The sequence below is a fragment of the Branchiostoma belcheri genome, unplaced genomic scaffold (genome assembly GCF_001625305.1).
Source record: "Branchiostoma belcheri isolate BF01 breed outbred unplaced genomic scaffold, Haploidv18h27 scaffold16, whole genome shotgun sequence".
Taxonomy (NCBI): domain Eukaryota; kingdom Metazoa; phylum Chordata; class Leptocardii; order Amphioxiformes; family Branchiostomatidae; genus Branchiostoma; species Branchiostoma belcheri.
Window position 1 is genome coordinate 3,127,983 of NW_017803046.1, and position 19,303 is coordinate 3,147,285.

At 42.1% G+C, this 19,303-nt stretch overlaps 2 protein-coding genes across 5 annotated transcripts in view; one reads left to right on the plus strand and one right to left on the minus strand.

Moving 5' to 3' along the window:
- Positions 1 to 11,491, plus strand: LOC109466075. The gene is made up of 16 exons (XM_019763681.1): positions 1 to 250; positions 1,074 to 1,301; positions 3,853 to 3,907; positions 4,328 to 4,577; positions 5,079 to 5,235; positions 5,678 to 5,808; positions 6,108 to 6,178; positions 6,407 to 6,587; positions 7,021 to 8,248; positions 8,368 to 8,405; positions 8,519 to 8,596; positions 8,830 to 8,964; positions 9,087 to 9,169; positions 9,362 to 9,489; positions 10,037 to 10,154; positions 10,560 to 11,491. The coding sequence occupies exons 1-16, from the start codon at positions 161 to 163 to the stop codon at positions 10,769 to 10,771; spliced, it is 3,183 nt and encodes a 1,060-aa protein (XP_019619240.1). The 5' UTR covers positions 1 to 160; the 3' UTR covers positions 10,772 to 11,491.
- LOC109466074 (TNF receptor-associated factor 2-like) overlaps positions 10,888 to 19,303 on the minus strand; it is a 19,221-nt gene continuing 10,805 nt past the window's right edge. For all 4 annotated transcript variants that reach the window (XM_019763680.1, XM_019763678.1, XM_019763679.1 and 1 more), the window contains exons 2-8: positions 17,125 to 17,318; positions 15,710 to 15,767; positions 15,214 to 15,318; positions 14,816 to 14,980; positions 14,266 to 14,427; positions 13,121 to 13,915; positions 10,888 to 12,991 (exon numbers count right to left, since the gene is read on the minus strand). In XM_019763680.1, the coding sequence (XP_019619239.1) occupies positions 12,767 to 12,991; positions 13,121 to 13,915; positions 14,266 to 14,427; positions 14,816 to 14,980; positions 15,214 to 15,318; positions 15,710 to 15,767; positions 17,125 to 17,267 (1,653 nt within the window). In that variant the 5' untranslated portion in view covers positions 17,268 to 17,318 and the 3' untranslated portion in view covers positions 10,888 to 12,766. The remainder of the gene's footprint in view (positions 12,992 to 13,120; positions 13,916 to 14,265; positions 14,428 to 14,815; positions 14,981 to 15,213; positions 15,319 to 15,709; positions 15,768 to 17,124; positions 17,319 to 19,303) is intronic.

The following is a 19,303-nucleotide window of genomic DNA, read 5'->3' on the forward strand; positions in this document are numbered from 1 at the left end:
CCGGCCCACTCCAATATCGTGTGGTGGAGTTAGGTGTCGACACACCAGTTGTAGTATGGCGGCCACAACGGACAGACTGATTGGAAAATTTGGCAGTTAACCGGATTAAAAACTTGTAAAACCCTGCTTGATTTTGGCCCATAGGGTGGTGATTTTTGCCATGGCTGCTACGGAGAACAATATGACGCCGACCAAAGTGCGCTGGAAGGAACCCTCGCCTGTTACATATGGGAAGGTGGAAGTCAAACAGGTGGGACAAAATTCCTTCTGAAAGTTTTTCTCTCGAAACGTAAGCCCATTCATAGATTATGAATGTACAATACGTATTCCCGTGTTGCTGTTATATTGATCAAGAGTATTTGTTTTAATGGTGTAGTCGTGTAACGCAGAAAACGTCTGTGATTTTTGCTCTGTCACTTGCTACTGGGCTTTAGTAAGTTAGACAGGTACATGACCGATTATACATGCAAAATCGTGTCTTGCATGTGTTACTTCTCCAAGGATGCAAAGCCTGTTTGTAGCCTTGGGGGACGGGCGTACAATTAGTCGTTGGAATGCGTGAGCAGGCATATACAATGTAAAAACATGTATCAGCACCAAACATGGCCACCACAGCTCACATTTGAGAACCCTGTCACGGGTAGATTCTCAACCACCTGTCAAGAGTTCCTGACCCCATAGAGTTGAAAATAAGTGCCAAAAAAACCTTTTACTCTGTACAGTCTAAAGCGTAAAATCCCCGTGCTGCATAGAAAACCATGACAATTTTATCAATGGCTATATCTTACTTTAAATCCCCTTCAATATCCCATTGCCATGGAGTTTGCCCTGTGTTTGAATACGTATTTCGATCATTAACTCGGTTCACATTGTCTGTCAGACACCATTATCCTAGTCCTGTAATTAATTTTAGATAAAAGCTATTTTGTCACAATCATTTTGCAAGTGACTACTTTGTGTTAATTGTCCAGGGAAACAAACAAAACTGTCCTACTTTCGTCTGTTGTAGTAGTAGCGGCAGGCATATGCCATGAGTGACTAGTGTAACACTGTGGTTGTTGAATGTTTAACAGGTAGAACATAGCGTAGTGCCTCCCGGTTTGGAGAGGGTCCAGTCCTTCGGGAGTGAGTCGGAACTGGACATCCACCTCGCCTCGTCGCGAGCCAAGCGTCCCCCGGGTGTGCCTCGGGGCGTCCTGGTCAGCTCGTCCGCCGCCATGATGTCGTCTGACGGTAACATCACCCCCAGAGACATCGAGAAAGCCGTGAAAACCAGAGCACGACCAAGAAAAGAGTTTGAGGTACGCTCTATATGAAACACGTACACAGTGTTAATTTTACAAGTTGACTGCGTGTTGGGACGACATTTACTGCGTGTTTGCTGTCCTTTGTTCCTTGTGGAAGTTTTGTGTGCTTCCGTGGGTCCGAACTTTACACACGCACTCAGACACCTGACATGTTTTTGTAACACTTCGCTGCTTTGTTTAACCAGCAAACAGCTTAAGCAAAGGCATGAGTATGTTCCCAGCAAAAAGTACAGGGGAGGTCAGGGCAAATAGTGCACAAAGAGATTGCCCTAAGCCAGTTTGTGGTCCAAAATATCGCACGAGGCTTAAAATAAGGAGAAACAAGTTGACAAATCATCACCAAGGGCATTTGAAATCCCCTTCCCACGGCCACGATGTTTTGAGTCTCAACATGCTCAAAAACGAATTCCAGAAACGTACAGGCTGTTTTGTCCACATTCTGAGATAGGTGTGTGCCGTTTTGGACTGGATGTCTTTACTGTGCCCTATATCGTAATATATCAGGTAGTCTGATTCTCAAGCGAGTAACCCTTCTTATGGCCTACATCTACCCAGATAACATGTATCTTAATGCCGTTGTGATTGTTTAATGGGGCCCATGATCTGTTTAACCAGGACTAGATTAGAAATAGAAGCTCGCCCGACCGAAGAAAAGCATCCCTGTATATATCAAAGCGGGCGCCCCTTAATGGAGAATTTTTTTTTAGTAGTTTATTTACAAAACATAGCAAAGAAAACATCCTCATTGTGGCGGCCGTAACATCTGAGCACATTTCAAGGACAATACGCCTGTCAAAAACCTACATTCCTTCATCTATTGTATGCTTCAATCATACTAGTGGACAATATAGTTCGTATTCAGAATTGGTTAGCATCAAGTTTAATGTTTCTTGTTTGGTGCCTGAATGTGAGTCTTCTATGTCTTTCGACGCTGTTCAAGATCATTGACAACCAACACAATGTAGTCACAGCGACCAGTATTGAACACCACACTCTTACAATTAGAACTACTGGTCCATTACCACTGTTGACAAATTACCCAAGCTCTACATTTTTAAAACCACATACGTTGTCAGGAAAATGGTCTTCCGTTTACGAATGTCAAATTCGATTATAACTTTGTCGACTACAACTGTAACTAAGTCTTTTTTATCAGAAAAAAAAAACAGAGAAGTTTTTTACTAACGCTAAAAGTGTGCAAGTTGTTGAATACGAACATTTGAAAGCGTAAACTTGGAGATGTATATTCTTTCACGGTTTTGAACCCCTACGGAGACGTATCATTACAGGAGGGCAGTCGCCACTACTGTGGCGCGAAGGAATTTTTTGTTCTGCTGCCTCTTGGTTCAGTGCAAACTATGAAATGAAACAGGTGGAGCTGACGTAAAGAAACATATCGTATGTCGTCTGGTTACAACTTGTGCAACATAACTATACGGTGTGAAATCTGGTCGTGTGTACTGTACTCCATGGCTGGTGCGGGGATGGATTATAAAATACCCTGGTTAACAGAAATCAGGGCTTGCGGTAGCCTCCGTAGCAGACGTATAGAACTGGGGGTTTGGTGGTCTTCGGCTGTTTTCTGATTAGCACAGTTAAAAAAACGGGGGTAATTCAACTAGGCCGGCTATGTTGTCTATATGTAATCAGAAAATAGCACATAAAAGCTCCCAAAGACCCCCAGTTTTTGGCATGCTATGGAGGCTAGGCTTGCGGATAGACTTGGCATTACACGTACAGGGCCCGTACAAATCCTAACTCGTGCAGTCTTTTGTTTGGCTGTTCGTTGCGCTCTCCTAGGCGACACCATGGCATGTTAATGTCACCTTTGTCGTTATACGTGTGTACACACAGATTACCCAGCTCTATGTTCCTAGCTTCAGGTGTATTGTACATACCTTAGCAACCAGATTTTAACCGTGCTAGATGGCTACTTGTAGATGATAAGTCTATAGTATTGGTGACATATATGATATGATAGGCTTATCATTATCATATAGCATCGATGTATATTGTCAAGTCGAATTAGCTCCTCAAACTTGCAGTGTTTGTGTAGTGGCAGGTTGAGGAGTACTAGGAGCCCGGTTTATAATCATCTACAGTAACTTAATAAATATACACATGTGTGCTGTATATACATTGTAAGCATGACAGTAATAAAGGGTGAGAATAGCAAGGGTTAGAAAAAATCATAACTTGCAGACAGAAACACACATACTATGTAGTTTCTTTCCTTTGTGCTTTTATTAAAGCAACAGTTCGTGCCATAACGTTATCGCAAATAGGAATCAGGGAAAACGTAATGTGTATGTTGCTACTCGTTTTGCATTTTAGATACACAGAGGCTACCAATGCCACTATGCCAACATTTGCTCCGGTTAACGTTGTGAAGTCAAACAAGCCTGTAGTTGAAAAATTACGAATGTATACCACTTTATCACATAGATCAACCCCAAGCAGGGCAATCTACATGTATAATCATTAAGCGTTTGTTTGACCAAGGTCTAAGTAGGTTTGATAAATGTGCACTCTATACGTGTTACAGGGAACGCCGTTCTTAAGCATAGACAACATTTCTCCTGGGACAGTGTTGGCCAGAGGTAAGGTTTTGAACTCTTCATTTTTCTTTCTATATATAATTTTTTTATCATTATGACATCTCATTGGTGACAAATGATGCTTGATGTATCGCAGCTGCAGCTCAAACACCACGTTTTATTTGTTATCTAAAGCTTTGATCTCAATAGTATAATGGGTCCACAGGGTGAAATAAACGTCAGCATAAACTCACTTTTGTTTGCTTTGTAGAGTGTGTAATTTTTCAAGCTGACATAACAAGTGTTAGAGTAAACATTCAGTCACAGCACTTGTATACGTATAGTTACTGCACACAGGTACAATGGTAAAGGTACATAGTTACCAAATTTCGTCATCGTGCAGTTGAATAGTAGAACTAGTGAATGTTATTTGTCTAACTTTCCCTTTTTCAATGACTGTACTTGCTCTCACTTTTATAAAAGCTGAGGAGGAGGCCGCGAAGAGAAAAAATCGGAAACTGAGGAACGCACTTCACTCCTACGGCCAGCGCATACCATCTTCTCTGGGGGAGGCACTGGAAGCAAGTTTCGGCATCCCTCCGCCACCTCCCTCCACCCCCCGGATGACGAATGGTTGGGGCCAGAGAAGCCGGTCACCAATGAGAAAAGAGAGCGTACCCAGAGCAAAGACTCCTGGGTCCAAGAGACAGAGCGCTTCTAAACCTGACCGCATGTAAGTATCTAACACTAGCTTCTTGCTAGTATAAGATTGAGAAATAAGGCCACAGCAAATAATCTAATGGGTTATATGAGCGCGCGCATTGATTTTCGCCTGATTTTGAAAAAAAAAAAATTGTTGCCCTCTGACAATGATAAACATGCCAAAAATGGGCAAAGACGTCTGTTGCCATGCCAGAACGTGGATGGCAGATATATAAGAAGAAATAGAGAAGACAAGACAAGGCTCTGATTTAATGTTTTGTATTTTACTTTGATGCAGTGATGTATTTTATTCCTTTTAATGTGGTGGCTATGTACATGTATATGTGATGTTCCCACCGAATCAAAACCATTTGTACAATGATTGAAAACTTATTTTCCGAAGTTGTTTCAGTGAGACATGAATGTTGTAATAGTTGGCAATAAACGTAGCACAATATAGGTATCACAGACATTAACACCAACATGTCTCACGTTAAGTCAATGACACATCACCGTTTATTGACCTCTGCAGGGCGTCAGGTGTGTCCAGAACGTCCACCAGGTGCACCAGTGTGATGTCCGGACAGCAGGTGATGTACCGGTCACCCAACACCAACCCCAGGAAACCTCCACACAACATCAAGGCTCCGTTCAAACAGGGACCTCTTCCCGACATAGAGGGTCTACAGGTACAACTAGCTATAGTTTGATTTATCTGATTATAAGATAAAACATTTTAAACCCTATCAAATATTACAGGCATAAAACAATGGTTATGGATGTATAGGGTGTATGGATGTTTGTGACCAAGAACCGCCTAGCCCTTTATAAAAATAATGCCCTAATCTCTGGTGTCATGACCACATATCATTCCTGCACTATGTCATACCATGTGCTTTTGTCCATCAGTATAAAAGACTATTTAGATCTTAGAACAAGTAGCATATATTCGAAACACCAAACATGTTGATTTATTCATAGTCTCATACAGAGGTTAATTCCTTTGTAGCAACATGTCTGTTTGTCTGTATGTTTAGTTATAGACCATGCGAAAGTTGCTATACATTTGTTGTGAAAATGAAGTTACTGGTATCTTGAAAGGTGCTGTGATTGATTGTTTGGTCCATGCAGGAGCGCCCCCTGTCGCCCAGTGAGGAACTGAAGGAGGTCACAGCTCGAGGTGTCCACCGGGTGAAGAAGGCCCTTCTCCGGGAGCCGTCACCAGAACCCGTCCGCAGCGGGGGGAGGCTGCTGAAGGCCAAGTACGAGGATATAGTTTGTGGTCAAGAGTTATCTAGTTGAATCCATTCAATATGATAGCCTAGCTCCCAATGGTTACGGTCGTAATTTCTGCAGACATGAACTTGTAAAGGTGCCTGTCAAGCTTAAGCTTGTTGAGGTGAACAGGTGAGCATTTATTCAACCCCTGCTTGGTTATCAAGTTTCACGTATTACCGATACTAAAAGAAGAATAGAAGTGCTTGAAGAAACTAAATGCAATCCAGAGTGCCTAAAGAAACTAATTATATAATACAATTTAAAATTTTTTTTTCTATTTCAGATTAAAGCCATTGTATCCAGTGGCGCAGTTACGCGGACCAACCATTCGCCAATGTAGGGGTGTGCTAGCAGGTAAGTAAAGCCTAAAGTAATTGTTGTATCCCATGAAGAAAAAGCATATCTATTTTCTCAAAGTGTCAAAGCATTGATACGTTTAAATATTTGAGACTATGTTAACAACACTTAAAGTGTAGCATGTTATCTCTGTTGTAATTAACAGCACAGTGTCTTTAATCCCTTTATCCTTTAATATATTACATCTTATAATATCTGTTGCGATGTTCATTTCTGCCCTCCCAGAGCGCTACGAACAAGAAGAGACCATGGGTAAGCTGAAGTCCCGGAAGGCGGAACTCCTGGAGCAGCTGCGCGCCAGACAGCTCATCCCGGAGTCCATCCACCTGACGTCTGAAGCGTCGGAACTCACCGAGTCAGAGGACGAGGAGGACAGCCAGGAGGACGAGGAAGCCGTCAAACAACTGTACGTCGTTTATTGTTCTCATCTATGAATTATGGACACTTTTATGACCATTTATTACTGCGTCATTAAACTGCTTTGTTCAATGCCCAGTATTCCTTGTACTGGTAGGTTTTGGCGATTGGTTGCTACCCAATGTTTTATTGTGTATTTGTGTTCTTGAGAGGATGGTTTTTTATAAACATATCTTACTTTTTTCTCCATCTTCATACTTTAAAGACCCACTGGTTTAAGTTAAAGATGATTACTTGTCATTATTGAAAGTGTGATATCAATCTACATATACAGCGTGCATGATTATTTAGCCTTACTTTCACTTTAAACTGTGTCCGAGTAACAACAATATGGCTGAGAAATCCAAAATTTGTCTGTAAACGTAACTGCTTAGCTCCTTCACCGAACATAACAATGACAGAGTTACTGTATCTCCCCTCAGGGATGACTTCCAGGATTCTGACGACGAAGATGATGGTGATGATGACCTAGTAGATGATGATGATGATGACAATGATGATGATATCGGACCCAGCGGCCTCCCTCCCACCACTCCCCCTCCCCCGTGTAGTCCCACCGACGAGGCCGCAGACTTCGACTTTCCCGTCGTCAACGGTGTTCCGCCAGATAACGAGGAAAGAACTACCGAGACAAAAACTGACGAAGAGGAGAAACCCGACAGTGGAAAAGAAAACAGGAAAAAGCCACAAAAGAAGGATCGCTGCAAAGAGAACAATGAAAAGAACGACAGAAGGAAAGACGACGATGAAGAAGGGGAGGGAGGTGGAGGCGGTAGGAAAAATTCAGGCGGTTCTAAAGTTACACGCACAGGCCCAAACTCTGTAGCGCGTAAAGAAAGTACTTCGACAAAGCCAAACAATGCTGCTAAAGACGGTGCCAAACAGACAAAGACTAGGAAACAGTCACGCGGAAAGAGGGTTCACGGTCCCGTGTCGTCCAAAGCCAGCAAGCGGAGTCCAAGAAACCCGAAAAGTGCAGGCATGGCGTGGGAGCTGAAGAGAATACGTCAACTGAAATGTGGGATATGTGGAACCTTTACCTACAATATGGTAGACTTTGGGGAAACGACGGGATACTGCGTTTGTGAGAAATGTCACGAAAACAACGGCCAACCGGTGGAACAAGATAGTCCTGTCGAAGAGCCAAGGGAAGACACTAAACGTAAGAAGAGGAGAGTGAGATTTGTAGACGACAAGCCAAATCCTGAACTAGAAGTCATGAAGGACAAGTGGAGTAGACTAGACGAGGACATCATGAAATCCTTGCAAACACTGACATCTCTCAAGTGTTACAGAGACAGTGGTGAACAGGTACAAAGACACCAGGATGACAACGAAGGAACGAAAGACAAGTGCAATATCAGTAGTGAAGAAGAGTCGGACGAGGAATATTTCTCTGCGGACTCAGATTTCGAGGATGGACCTGGGTATGAAAGAACCAAAATGACCATACCAGACCTAAAAGAGTTCAAGGACACAAAGGTTGAAGGAAGTGACAGTGGACAAGGAAGTGACGTATCGTCGGAGCAAGGCACGGTGGGAAGTGAAGCCGGAAGTGACGTAGGTCAAGTGGATGTCAAGGTGGAGTACACAGTAAAACAAAAGAAAAGACCAAAAACGTCGAACGTCCGACCGCAAGATGTAGAAATGGTAAGTACCACAAAACGAAACTTTTGGCAGGAACTATCCTTGCATTTTGTTGGATTCCTTTGAAATTGACACAACTAAGCAACATGAAATGTACTTACTGACTTTTATATTCCTTTCAGATATGTCGAGAAGTCAGAAAACTGCTGGCGAATGCATGGTAAATATTTCTTTGTCAATTCGTGTTTTATCCATTTTTAAGCTGTTGATGATTGACTTGCCTTTCTTGCCTTACTTGACTTTCTAACAGTGATATGTTTCCCGTTCTTACAGGGGACAGGAAACACTGAAGAACTTGGAAGAGACTCCGCCCAAACCCAGACGAAAGACAACCACAGCGGTAAAGGAGAAGTAAGTAATATACAGGGATAACTATATTTCAAACACTAGTGAATTCATGACAAAGTCGCGCTCTAATTTTTGTCCTGTACTATGTCTCAATACTCTTAGATGTCGCTCCTTCTTTTACCCAGTTCTCAATTTTCTCAGTCTTTCATTTCCGTTCACCTATAAGAGAGTTCATATACATAGACGAAATGGTCAAGGTTGTCATGCGTTGATATATAATATTGTTTTATTTCCAGACCTGCCCCGGTTACCCCGGCACTACGTGTAGTCCCGGCCTCGACGTTCCCTCCGCTGTGTTTCCAGATTAACGCCCTCCCCCCGCCTGGCCACCTGTTCTACTTCGCCTATGGAGCTGACATGAACCCTGACAGGTGCGTTGAGCCGTTCCTGGCGCCGGCTTAAGTTAATGCATGGACAAGTGTACTGTTCTTCGCATCACTCGCTGCCACTTCTAGTGACTACCCCCGTTGATAATATGTTGATGACTTTACAGAATGGCCACGTACCTCGGAAGTGAGATCGAGGAAAGGCGATGGGGTCTTCTGTATGGGTTCGACATCTTGTTCAACAAGAAAGGTAGGAAAATCTATAAGATAAAATCGCATGCATGCGCAATGCTTCGCAATGCCAATTATTTTTCCAGTAACATTAGATATAATATGCTGTTACCGATGGTAGAAAACCAGTACACCCAAGGATTGAAAGATATGAAAGATATAATGACACCAATTCGTAGATTTTACTCATGTCATTTAAACCTTTGTTTAGGTTTTGACAGAGCTGCCGGCAGCTTTCCCAACATTGAGTTTAACCCTCTGCGGTCTGTGGAAGGCTGTGTGTACGACATGACTCAGGACCAACTCAGTGTTCTGGACAGTCACATGGGTTATCCACTGGTATGTTCACCTCCTCACTACGTATACAGGTGTGAAACTTGGCAAAAACAAGAAGACGAGAATGACGATGATGTTGTTGAAGTTGTGCATTCCTGGGAAAGAAGGCTCAGGAGTTCTTCTTTTGTCATCCTCAACTCGAGATGCTGAAGCATGGTGCTTTTTCAGTAGCTTTTAGTACTGTTCGGCTTCGCTACGGCTCGCGTGTATATTTAGGGGTGGCAAATATGACACGGGGGTTCGCCAGGCCTCTATCCGGGTGGTTTGTATTGAGCTTCCATCTTTTGCCATCTTCTAGAATCTGTTTTATGTGTTTTTTCTGACGTCTCACTGCAATGTTGCTAGTAAAAATCACTCCATATAGTGTTACTCTTTTTAAAAAGTATTTGTAAACTGTTCGTTTTGAGTATATACTATGTTCTTATTCAGTTCATTGTTAGCAATGATGGCTTACTATCCACTGACACATAAATCTAGATCAATCTGTTGACCACGTGTGTCACTTCACTCGATGTTCCACTGATATGAAATGTTTGTTTGTTTTCCTCAGCATTACGCAAAGGCCGTCCTGCCGGTGTGGGTGTCGAACTGTGCCGACCCGACCGCCCTGGGTGTCGCGCAGTACTGTGTGCCTGCCGTCATGTACATAGCTCAGGACGAGTGGACAGGTATGGGGCTGTTTTGGTAAAACGTTGGACATATTTAGCTTAAATGTATCTTGAATATCGTCTAAGTATCAGGTCCCTTTCTCTAATTCATAACTCAACGATATGTCCCACGAATGTGTTATTCTTCAGGCAGAAATTTAGACTTCGGCTATTTTTGGTGTGTTTTATGCATTTTTAACGGGGCGTTCTTTTTTGTACTGGTGTCTTTTTTTTACGCCAGCTCAACTTCTAATTCTACCAGCTTCGAGTGACAAATTGACAAGTGGATACTGCCTGGCTAATCTGATACTGTCTTGCGGCTTAAAAATAACGTATGCGTCATGATCACTTGTGGACACGACTGTTTACTCAAGAACACAGCTTTATGGAATTGAAGCAACATTCGCTCATGTTGATTTTCCAGAGGAGACCGTCACTACGGACTGCAGCTACAGTGTTGGGCAATGTCTCCAGGGCGGGGACCTGTTAACACCTGGGTACATCAGACACCTGGAACAGCTGCAGCTGCAGGCGCCACGTGTGGCGGCATCTGTGGCTTAGAATCTACTATCGAGAAGTTGTTCTTCAGATTTTGTTGTGGGGTGGGGGTCACGTTTGCTTTATCATTGTTTACATGAAAACTAGTGAGAATCTATGACGGATGAAGACCACAAGCCAACATAACTCGTGTATTTAAGTATTACATCGCATGGGTATCTCGCGGTCCATGTTTGTACAACCAAGGACATTGGAACACATTGGTACAACATATATATTATGTTATTGATAGATAACAATCTTTGTGATTTTAAAGACAGTTCAGTTGTATTATGTGTATGTACATAAGTCTGCACATTGTTGGTGAAATCACAGGTAATCTTTTTTTCTAACCATATATAATAATCATATTTCACGTCTACACCACATATAATGTTTCTTCATAAATATTCTGGCAAAACATCTGTACATAATAATCTGTACACAATCGTCCTGTAATTTTGAAGAAAACGATTATTCTTGTGACCAACACACAAAATGGTACATAACAATCAGAGGATTAAAATAAATTGTACAACAGTTTAACAGACTCAGCATTTCATTTACATGTAGTAATATTGTTATAAAAATCGATGACATTTTAAGGTAACGTACTCTACATCATACATAACGATATTAAGTGATAACTTGAATGAGAAAAAAGGTATTAGCATTCTCTACCCACGTTACATATATGCATCTATACTTTATTTTAGGGAACCGAATCCATATGTTAGGCCATACGATTAATATACATATTTATTAATAAACAGGCAAACTAAAAGTACTAGTCCACACACATGGAATATAGAAAGTTTCCCCCTTCACAGAAAACAGGTCTATACTAGGATTGAAGAGATATTGTAAGAAAAGTATGACCATTTCTATCCATGTCCAAAAAAATTGACGCATATAATCACACAATGCGATCAATCAAGGAGCTTCTATCGGTGATAGAAGCTCCTTGGATCAATGTTACACATGAAATTCAGAAAGTTTTCTCGCACACTGAGAAAACGGTTTAACCAAGGAGCTTTTTTCATGGTTTAACAGGCCATATCGTAGCCTATTTGTATGCCAATTTTGTGTTTTTCTGCCCTGTGCTACAACACTAGTTTCAGTGTCATTGTCCACACAAGATTGCCAGGAGCTCACGGGATGAAATCACAGAAAAGGGTGACCATGTCACGCGCTCAAAATCGTTCACTCACGATTTCTAAGTAAAGCTTTGTAGTAATCTTTCCTGAATAAGTGTACTACCTCATTTATCTTAAGGTTACAAAAACGTCTTATGCGTAACTTAAACGCTTATACATATCAGGTATCTAAATGTATACACAAACCTTCAAACAACCACAGCAAGTTGTCAGCAACTACTTTTAAACATGTTTTTGTGCTTTTCTGTTTTTTTGTGCTTGTATGGATTTTAACTTTTTTTGCTTTTTTTCTGTTTTTGTGCTATTCCTTGTATGTTTTGTATTGTCAAAAATGTCTGTGATCGTGACATGGTCACCTACCTTGTAATGATAGAATCATTTACTTCTTGCTGATATGTTTGTTATATCAGATAATATATCTGACACAACTTTACTTTCTTTCAATGGGAAAGTGTACAGTACTGTACCGATTGTGAATTTTACTGCGTGACGCAACTTCTAGCCTGGAATGCCAGGGAATTTAGCCAAATAGTCAATGGCTATTGCTAGGAATCTATAAAGCTTGACAAGAATAAGAACTCCCGATATATTTTTGATGTACACCGTATTTGTCTTATCTTCAAGCAAGGCATGGTGGCCAATGGATACTGCCTGACCAATTTGATATTTATACTGTCTTTTACGGCCACCGAAAGATCTGCTTAGAGATTAGTATTTGTCACAAACTGGACTTTTCTACATCGATTTGTTTGCGACACTTATTACAAGGAAAAATACATTTTCTGACAGAATTATGCATACATGTACCTAGTGCAAGCAGTAATATCAGGCACTGTTTACATAATTCTGTTCATGAAAATGCTCTTCCCTTTTAACAAATGTCGCAAACAAAATAGTGCTTTTCTGTGATTTCAATCTCGTGAACTCCGATACGGCCAGTCAATTTAAATCACTTGTGTCGACAATAACACGGAGGTACATGGTGTCGTCTCTCACATAGGCATGGCTGCTGCTCTCCAGCTGACTGAGCGGCACGAAGAGCGGACATCCACTGGCGATGTTCATGTCACTGGTGGGCCGCTGGAAGGACGAGCTGGTCGGGTCAGGGCGGAACGCGTCGATCACGTGCTCACGGTTGTTCTGGTCCAGGAGCATGAAGGTCACCTGGAGTTGAAAGATTTTGTGTAAATTGAGAAGAATCAGGGCTTACTGCTCGTACATAATTGCCTGAGATCAAAATCAGTGAAGTATGTACTATGTAGTGTAACTATGTACAGTGTTATCTACATGTACCTTTTGACGAAACGGCCAGCGAAGCAGCCCGTCAAAGTGTCCCCTCATGACGACGAAGAACAGGCTGACATGAGTGCCCTTCCCCATCCCGTCTCCGTTCAGGTAGATGCGGGCGCACATCTTGTACCCTGTACGGCTGGTGAAGAAACATGGCGAGTAGAAACTCGCTGTCTTCCCCGTGATGGCGTCGTGGCGCTTGCGAGTGAAATCCGGTATCTTCCACGTCAGGATGCCGTCATAGCTGGTCAGTTCCAGGGTCTGGATCCGGAGGTCTTGTTCGGCCAGGGCGACGTCCTTCAGAGCGATGATCCTCTCCAGAGACCTGACCTTCCTCTCCAGGGTCTCGATGATCTCCCTGTCCTGCCGACGTTGTCGTTCGTACGCCTCCATCTGTGAGCTGCACTTCTCGATCTCACGGTTCAGGACGGCGACGATCCCTTCAAACGTGCCGACCCTGGGCTCCCAGGCGGCGAGCTTCTTGATCACGTCTTCAACTTTAGCTCGAATCTGTTCAACTCGATTTTCCAGCGCCTTAGAACTGCCTGATCCTGATGCCGTCGCCCCTTCTGTCTGGTGAGCGGAAACTTTCTGCTCCAGCTGGGCAATCTTGCTGCCTTGGTCCTTGATGTTCTTGTCCAGTCGAGGAATGGCGGTTCGCATGTTTTCGCGAGACTCCACATCCTGGTCCCGGAGTCCCTCCAGGTTTGTTGCCAGTTGGAGAATCATGGCGAGGACCATGTTGAGATGAGCCGTGAGAGTCTTTTTCTGGTGATCCCCTTGTTGTTTCCTTTCAAGCTGCAACATTCAAAATAAATAAAAGTGCCACGATAAGTGAATTCGGGCGTCATAGATATATATAATTATATGTTGTTATGTTTACCGAAGGAATTGCATTGTTTTTGCTCTGTTTCCTCTTCTTCTTTTCCAAACCAATAAGATCAATGACCTGAACCAGACGTCTCTCACCATGGTTACATCATGTTGCAATTTTATAGCAGGAGGGATTAAGACTCCTGTCTGACCATACATATGAATACGTTGAGTAATGTGAAGGTTACCATTATGCAAATGTTACCTTTCTAGTTTAAAATATTTCTCTTCGTTACATAAAAACACGCAGTTATGATGTCATTATATTATCTTACCTTTTCCTGGCACCCCACGGGTTCGAAGTGACAGGGCAGTTTCATGTTGGGACAGTCGCCGGTCTGCGGATGTTGATGGTCCTGCAGCTGTGCGCGGGTCAGGCCCTTCTTACCGCACCACTTACACCTGGCGGGGGCCACGGGGCAGGACTCCTGGTGTTTCTGGTGATCGTGGAAAACAAAATGTTATCAAAGTTTTATCAAAATATAAAAAGGTCAAACGGATTGAGAAGAAGAACGTTATTGCACGACAATGCATTGCACATGTTACAATGTATGGCAACGACTATTGAACATAGTACAAAAAAGGAAAAGGGTATAGAATGAAACTAAACATCCTAATTACTAAACATCAAAACCTAATACAGTGTACAATCAAGTAGGGCTAATCATGAGTTTCGGCATTTTATCTAATAGCAAAACAGTTGAAATGACATCATTCACACAGACGAAATATCTGAATATTGATGCAGACAAGCGATGTAGTAATGTTTGGTCGGCTTAGGCTCTTGCTAAATTACATGAAGTAATATCATGTATCAATTCTTACCGCAATGTCCTTGAAAGGGTGAGGTTCCTTACACCACTGACAGACGGCAGACCGGAACGCACAGTTGTCGGTGAGATGTTTGGAAAGCTCTCCTCTTGGAATTCTCTCTCCACAGTCCTGGTGGATACAGGCGATTTTCTCGTGCTCACACTCATCGCGATGGATCTGTAGTAAACAGAAGCACATTAGTAAACGGTATCACAGATTTCTATAGCACGCAGGTATTCACGTGAAACAACATTCACTCCTCGTATTTTTATGACAACCTTCTATTACATGAGTAATGCATACCGACTCTAAGAATTGCATGCACTTAGTGCAGCAAAGTCAAAGAAAACTTCGTATTTTCTCGTATCACCCCAGGTGCATGCAGTAACGGTACAATTAAAGTTACTCACCTTCAGGTCCTTGAGAAGCCCCTGCCATTTGCAGCCGTCGTCGTCATTGTTGCAGAACACTTCAATGTTTTGTATTTCTCTCTCAATAGCCTTGTCTGGGAAGACCTGCGGGAAAGAGGGCGAGTGACATATTACTTAACCTGGGTCACGGGGTGCTGCCTGGTGCAACACGGGCTTAAGTCGTCCCGATGTGTCGGCTTCCTTCAGACCTTCGGAGATAAAAGAATCACTTCACAAGGGAGAAAGAGTTCACAAACTAGCTAGCATTTGAACACAATTGAAGAAAATATACATGTGCTTATCACTGCAGCTGAGGCACCTGGAACCATTTATAGTTCAGACCAAGGACCTTATATAATGTACTGTTATATAGCGCCCTTGCTCAGATACACACAGATTCCCTTAAAAGTTAAATGTGCACAAAACAACATAAATGTTAGTCTGTACTTTCAGCACTGTGTCCGTGCTTTCAGCGCAGACTTTACATGTAACTCACGTCTTCAATCTTAATCTGTTGACCACATGATGGCACCTTGCATTTTCCGCCGTCGGGCCTGGAAGTACATAAGAAGTGAACAATGGATAGCAAATAATCCTCCTTCTTTTAGTAAGGGGGCAGGGAGGAGATAGACAATGTGAATTTCAGTGTCACTTTCATTTTTTTGACAATATTGACCTGAAAGCTAGTGTGGTCTAGTTTTGGGAATACACATGAGAGCACAAATATGACCTCCCTCTATATCACTAGCCGAACTCCGGATCCCCCAACCATGGTTAGGAGAAGGTCGGGAGCAAGGTCGGCTGCGTCGGCTAGTGTTCGGCCAGGTTGGTTAATGTTCGGCTAGCCTAGCCGATTATGTTTCAAAATGGTTCGGCCATGGTTGGCTGGCGATTGGCTGGTGTTCGGGAGAAGATCGCGGAGCGTCGATGCCAGTCAAATTTGACTGAAATTTAACTCAAATTCTACTCGATTAGTCAAACTGGTCAAACCTTTCCCGAACGTCAGCCAACCTCGGTCGGATGGTGTTCAGGGGAAAGTTCTGAATGTGTGACGGGGGCTTAAAGGGAGCTCTTGCACAGGTCACAATTTTTGTTGTGATCATTTTTGCACAGGGAGGTATTTTGGAACCGCAACATGTTAAACTATATTCGCACATGTTTTCTTTCTATTTTGTCAATAGGTTTGCCCTGACCCTAGCCCTGACCTTAGCAGATGTAGACAAACGTTTCTGGCAGGTTGCCAAGCGTCACCCTATTCAAACAATGCCCATGACAAAACGTTGCTATTCGATTACAAGTATTTTGCAGTCAAATAAGTAATAATATTACTTATTTGATCTTCATATTACTAATATGAAAATTCGTGCAGGTACATACTATACAGGAAGACCTTTTACTTTCAATTGAGAGTAAAACGTGTTTAGAAGGTCCTATTTAGTAAGCAGGGGCGGCGTGTTTACCTGCTGTAAATAAAGGTAATAAGGGGAGTGAAGGTCTTTAATTTCTGCTTCATGATCACTTTATGGCTCTAACATTAACGTAAATCTCTTGAAATTATTACGACTTTGCTGCAATACATACGATCCATTCAAAGCCACCCACTCTTGTTTCCAAAAGTCCAAAACAAAGGCAAACCGGTAAGAACCCCCCCCCCCCCCAAACACACACACAAAGAAAACACACACACACGCACACACAAAACTTAGCCTATCTATGATCTAGTCACACACTTTTTCGGGAAAGAAAGATATCACGTCATACATGTGCACTTTCGTATGTTTTTCAAGTGAATAACGTCTTTACCCGTGATTTATATTCACTAGGGTACAATGTACTAGACTGTCGGACACAAAGACATGTCATGTACTAAGGCAGTCGTTGGATCAATATTCTGTCGTATAGCTAATTTACCTGGTAAGGTCTTCCACACTGGATTTACAGTACCGATGTCCACATGACGTCTGTCGTGGCTCGTTCAACAGCAGACCACAGGACGAACAGCAGTACTTTGGATCCGTACCCTCCCCCTTTATCTTCACAGAAAATCCTGGCATCGTGGGAGGGACTCAACCTTCGGCGAGAAGTCCCTTTGTTGTCACAGCCACCTATCAGGGAAAATGTTGTACAGTTTGATGAATATCTACCACAACAGAAGAAGGACAAAATTCGTAAAACCTTTGTCTAGAATGCATATGCAGCTAGTGGAACAATAGGGGACGCTATTAAGGACGCCAAACAAAAGGGCTGGGGGGAATCCCTGGGACGTTAACGTTATCGGCCTTTATATTGTTGTCATGAAAACATTAGTCAATTTTAACGACATTGTGCACACAGCTATTGCCATTAAGGTTTATTCCACCAAGGAGATTGATTTTAGCCTTCTTGATTCCATGCAAGGAGATCTAATCTGGCCTTGATTTATTAAAAAAAATATTCCTGGCTAAACAAAACATTTCAATTATAATCCAACGATTATTACCATACAACAAACATCGTTGACGCTCTCCAATTAAACAGTTGCTCATTTCTTTTAAATGTTCTTTTTCCTATTCTTCTTTAAAGCGAGATTATACCTGTATTGCTAGACTGTTGAAGAACGAGGACGAGGTCCAAACAACTGACCCGAAACATCATTTGCATATCAAAACACTGTAACTAGGATACGCCCCCTCTATTCACAGACAGGACATAGGTCAACGGGTAATGCCCACTATAAACATTAGGGTAAGTCCAGACTGTGTTGTGTATGTCGAGTCCCAGGTAGGAATGCGCTTTGATATGATTTGCAACTGATTAACGAGGTTTGGACAAATAGCTGGCATACATGTGGTGGACATGTTTGCTACTGACATTAACGGGTCAGACGGATGCAGCAAGGTGTGTTTAAATTAATAGGTAAGTAAATTTCGACATCTTAAGTGTTCATAGACTATCGTATATACGTAGAGGATGGGATATGCTGGTGTGTCTGACGTCTGTGGTATATACGCACCTCAAAAATGTGGTGCTCAGGTTGGATACAACACGGTGTTTTTTAAAGGGTTACTGGTTATTGAACAGGCGATACGTGTGCACACAAATCACCATGAAAAGACGAGGAAAACGGAGATTTTTAGGGAGTATATATTGACAAGGAAAACATGATAAACTTCAAAGTGATGAGTACCGTGATAGCGTTGCAGTTCGGCGGCCATATTGCCCTCTTTCCTATAACAACATTGACTCAATTTGCTGCATTAGCGATAGAAACATAGGAGTCAAATAATTTGAAAAAATTTAATACATTTGACACCACGTTGTAGTTAACTTCTGTATAGTCTTCGAATTCGTGCCTCGGAAGTCGGAACTAGCCTGTGGGCACACTGTTTGAAAGCAAAACGGCACCAATGGAAAAACGATGGAAACGGGGACTATTTGGAGTATTTTTGACCCACGTCGTTTTTGTTCAAGACCGATGCCTCGAAACAGTTCCGGATCAGCAACAGAAACAATTGCAATGAGAATTATAGAAGCTAGATTAGTTTCGTCTCTTAGTTTTCCCTCACAAGATCGCGATTTGGCAAAGGAACAAACCTTAACGTACCCGATGACTTTTTTTTCAATCATTTTTAAAATATCCCATGGCAATACGAGTACATACATGTAGTTCAAAATACCGTTTACGTAAAATACTATAAAAAGTTGATAACGGCGAATATTAATATGCCCTATCATTCTAAAATTCGGCAGCAAACTATACTTACAAAACTTCAAAAGGCTATGATTTTTACTAGCACCCCAACCATACTGAATTCCTGAATATTCAGATAGTTGTTAGGTAAATATTATTATGATATACAATGATAACATTAAGAAATTTAATCTGGTCATTACCTACCTGGCGATGTAAGAAGAACGTCAAGTTGACGAACTGATAAATGACAAATGCGACAGACATAAGTCGCATTTTGAATAAAAAGCAAGTATGACTAAGACCTTGAGTCGTTGAAATTTTCCAGGGGAAAGGACGTGATGGAAAATTACGTATAAAGTTACATCTGAACGCGTTTTTCTCTAGAAACATTCTATTTGTCACTTAACCAAAATGTGA

Bases quoted from the DNA above. Each gene is read 5' to 3' on its own strand.
- LOC109466075 (XM_019763681.1), top strand. From the start codon at position 161: ATGGCTGCTACGGAGAACAATATGACGCCGACCAAAGTGCGCTGGAAG. The intron at 1,302-3,852 runs GTACGCTCTATA...TACGTGTTACAG, and splicing joins GACCAAGAAAAGAGTTTGAG to GGAACGCCGTTCTTAAGCAT. The intron at 5,809-6,107 runs GTACGAGGATAT...TTTCTATTTCAG, and splicing joins GGGAGGCTGCTGAAGGCCAA to ATTAAAGCCATTGTATCCAG.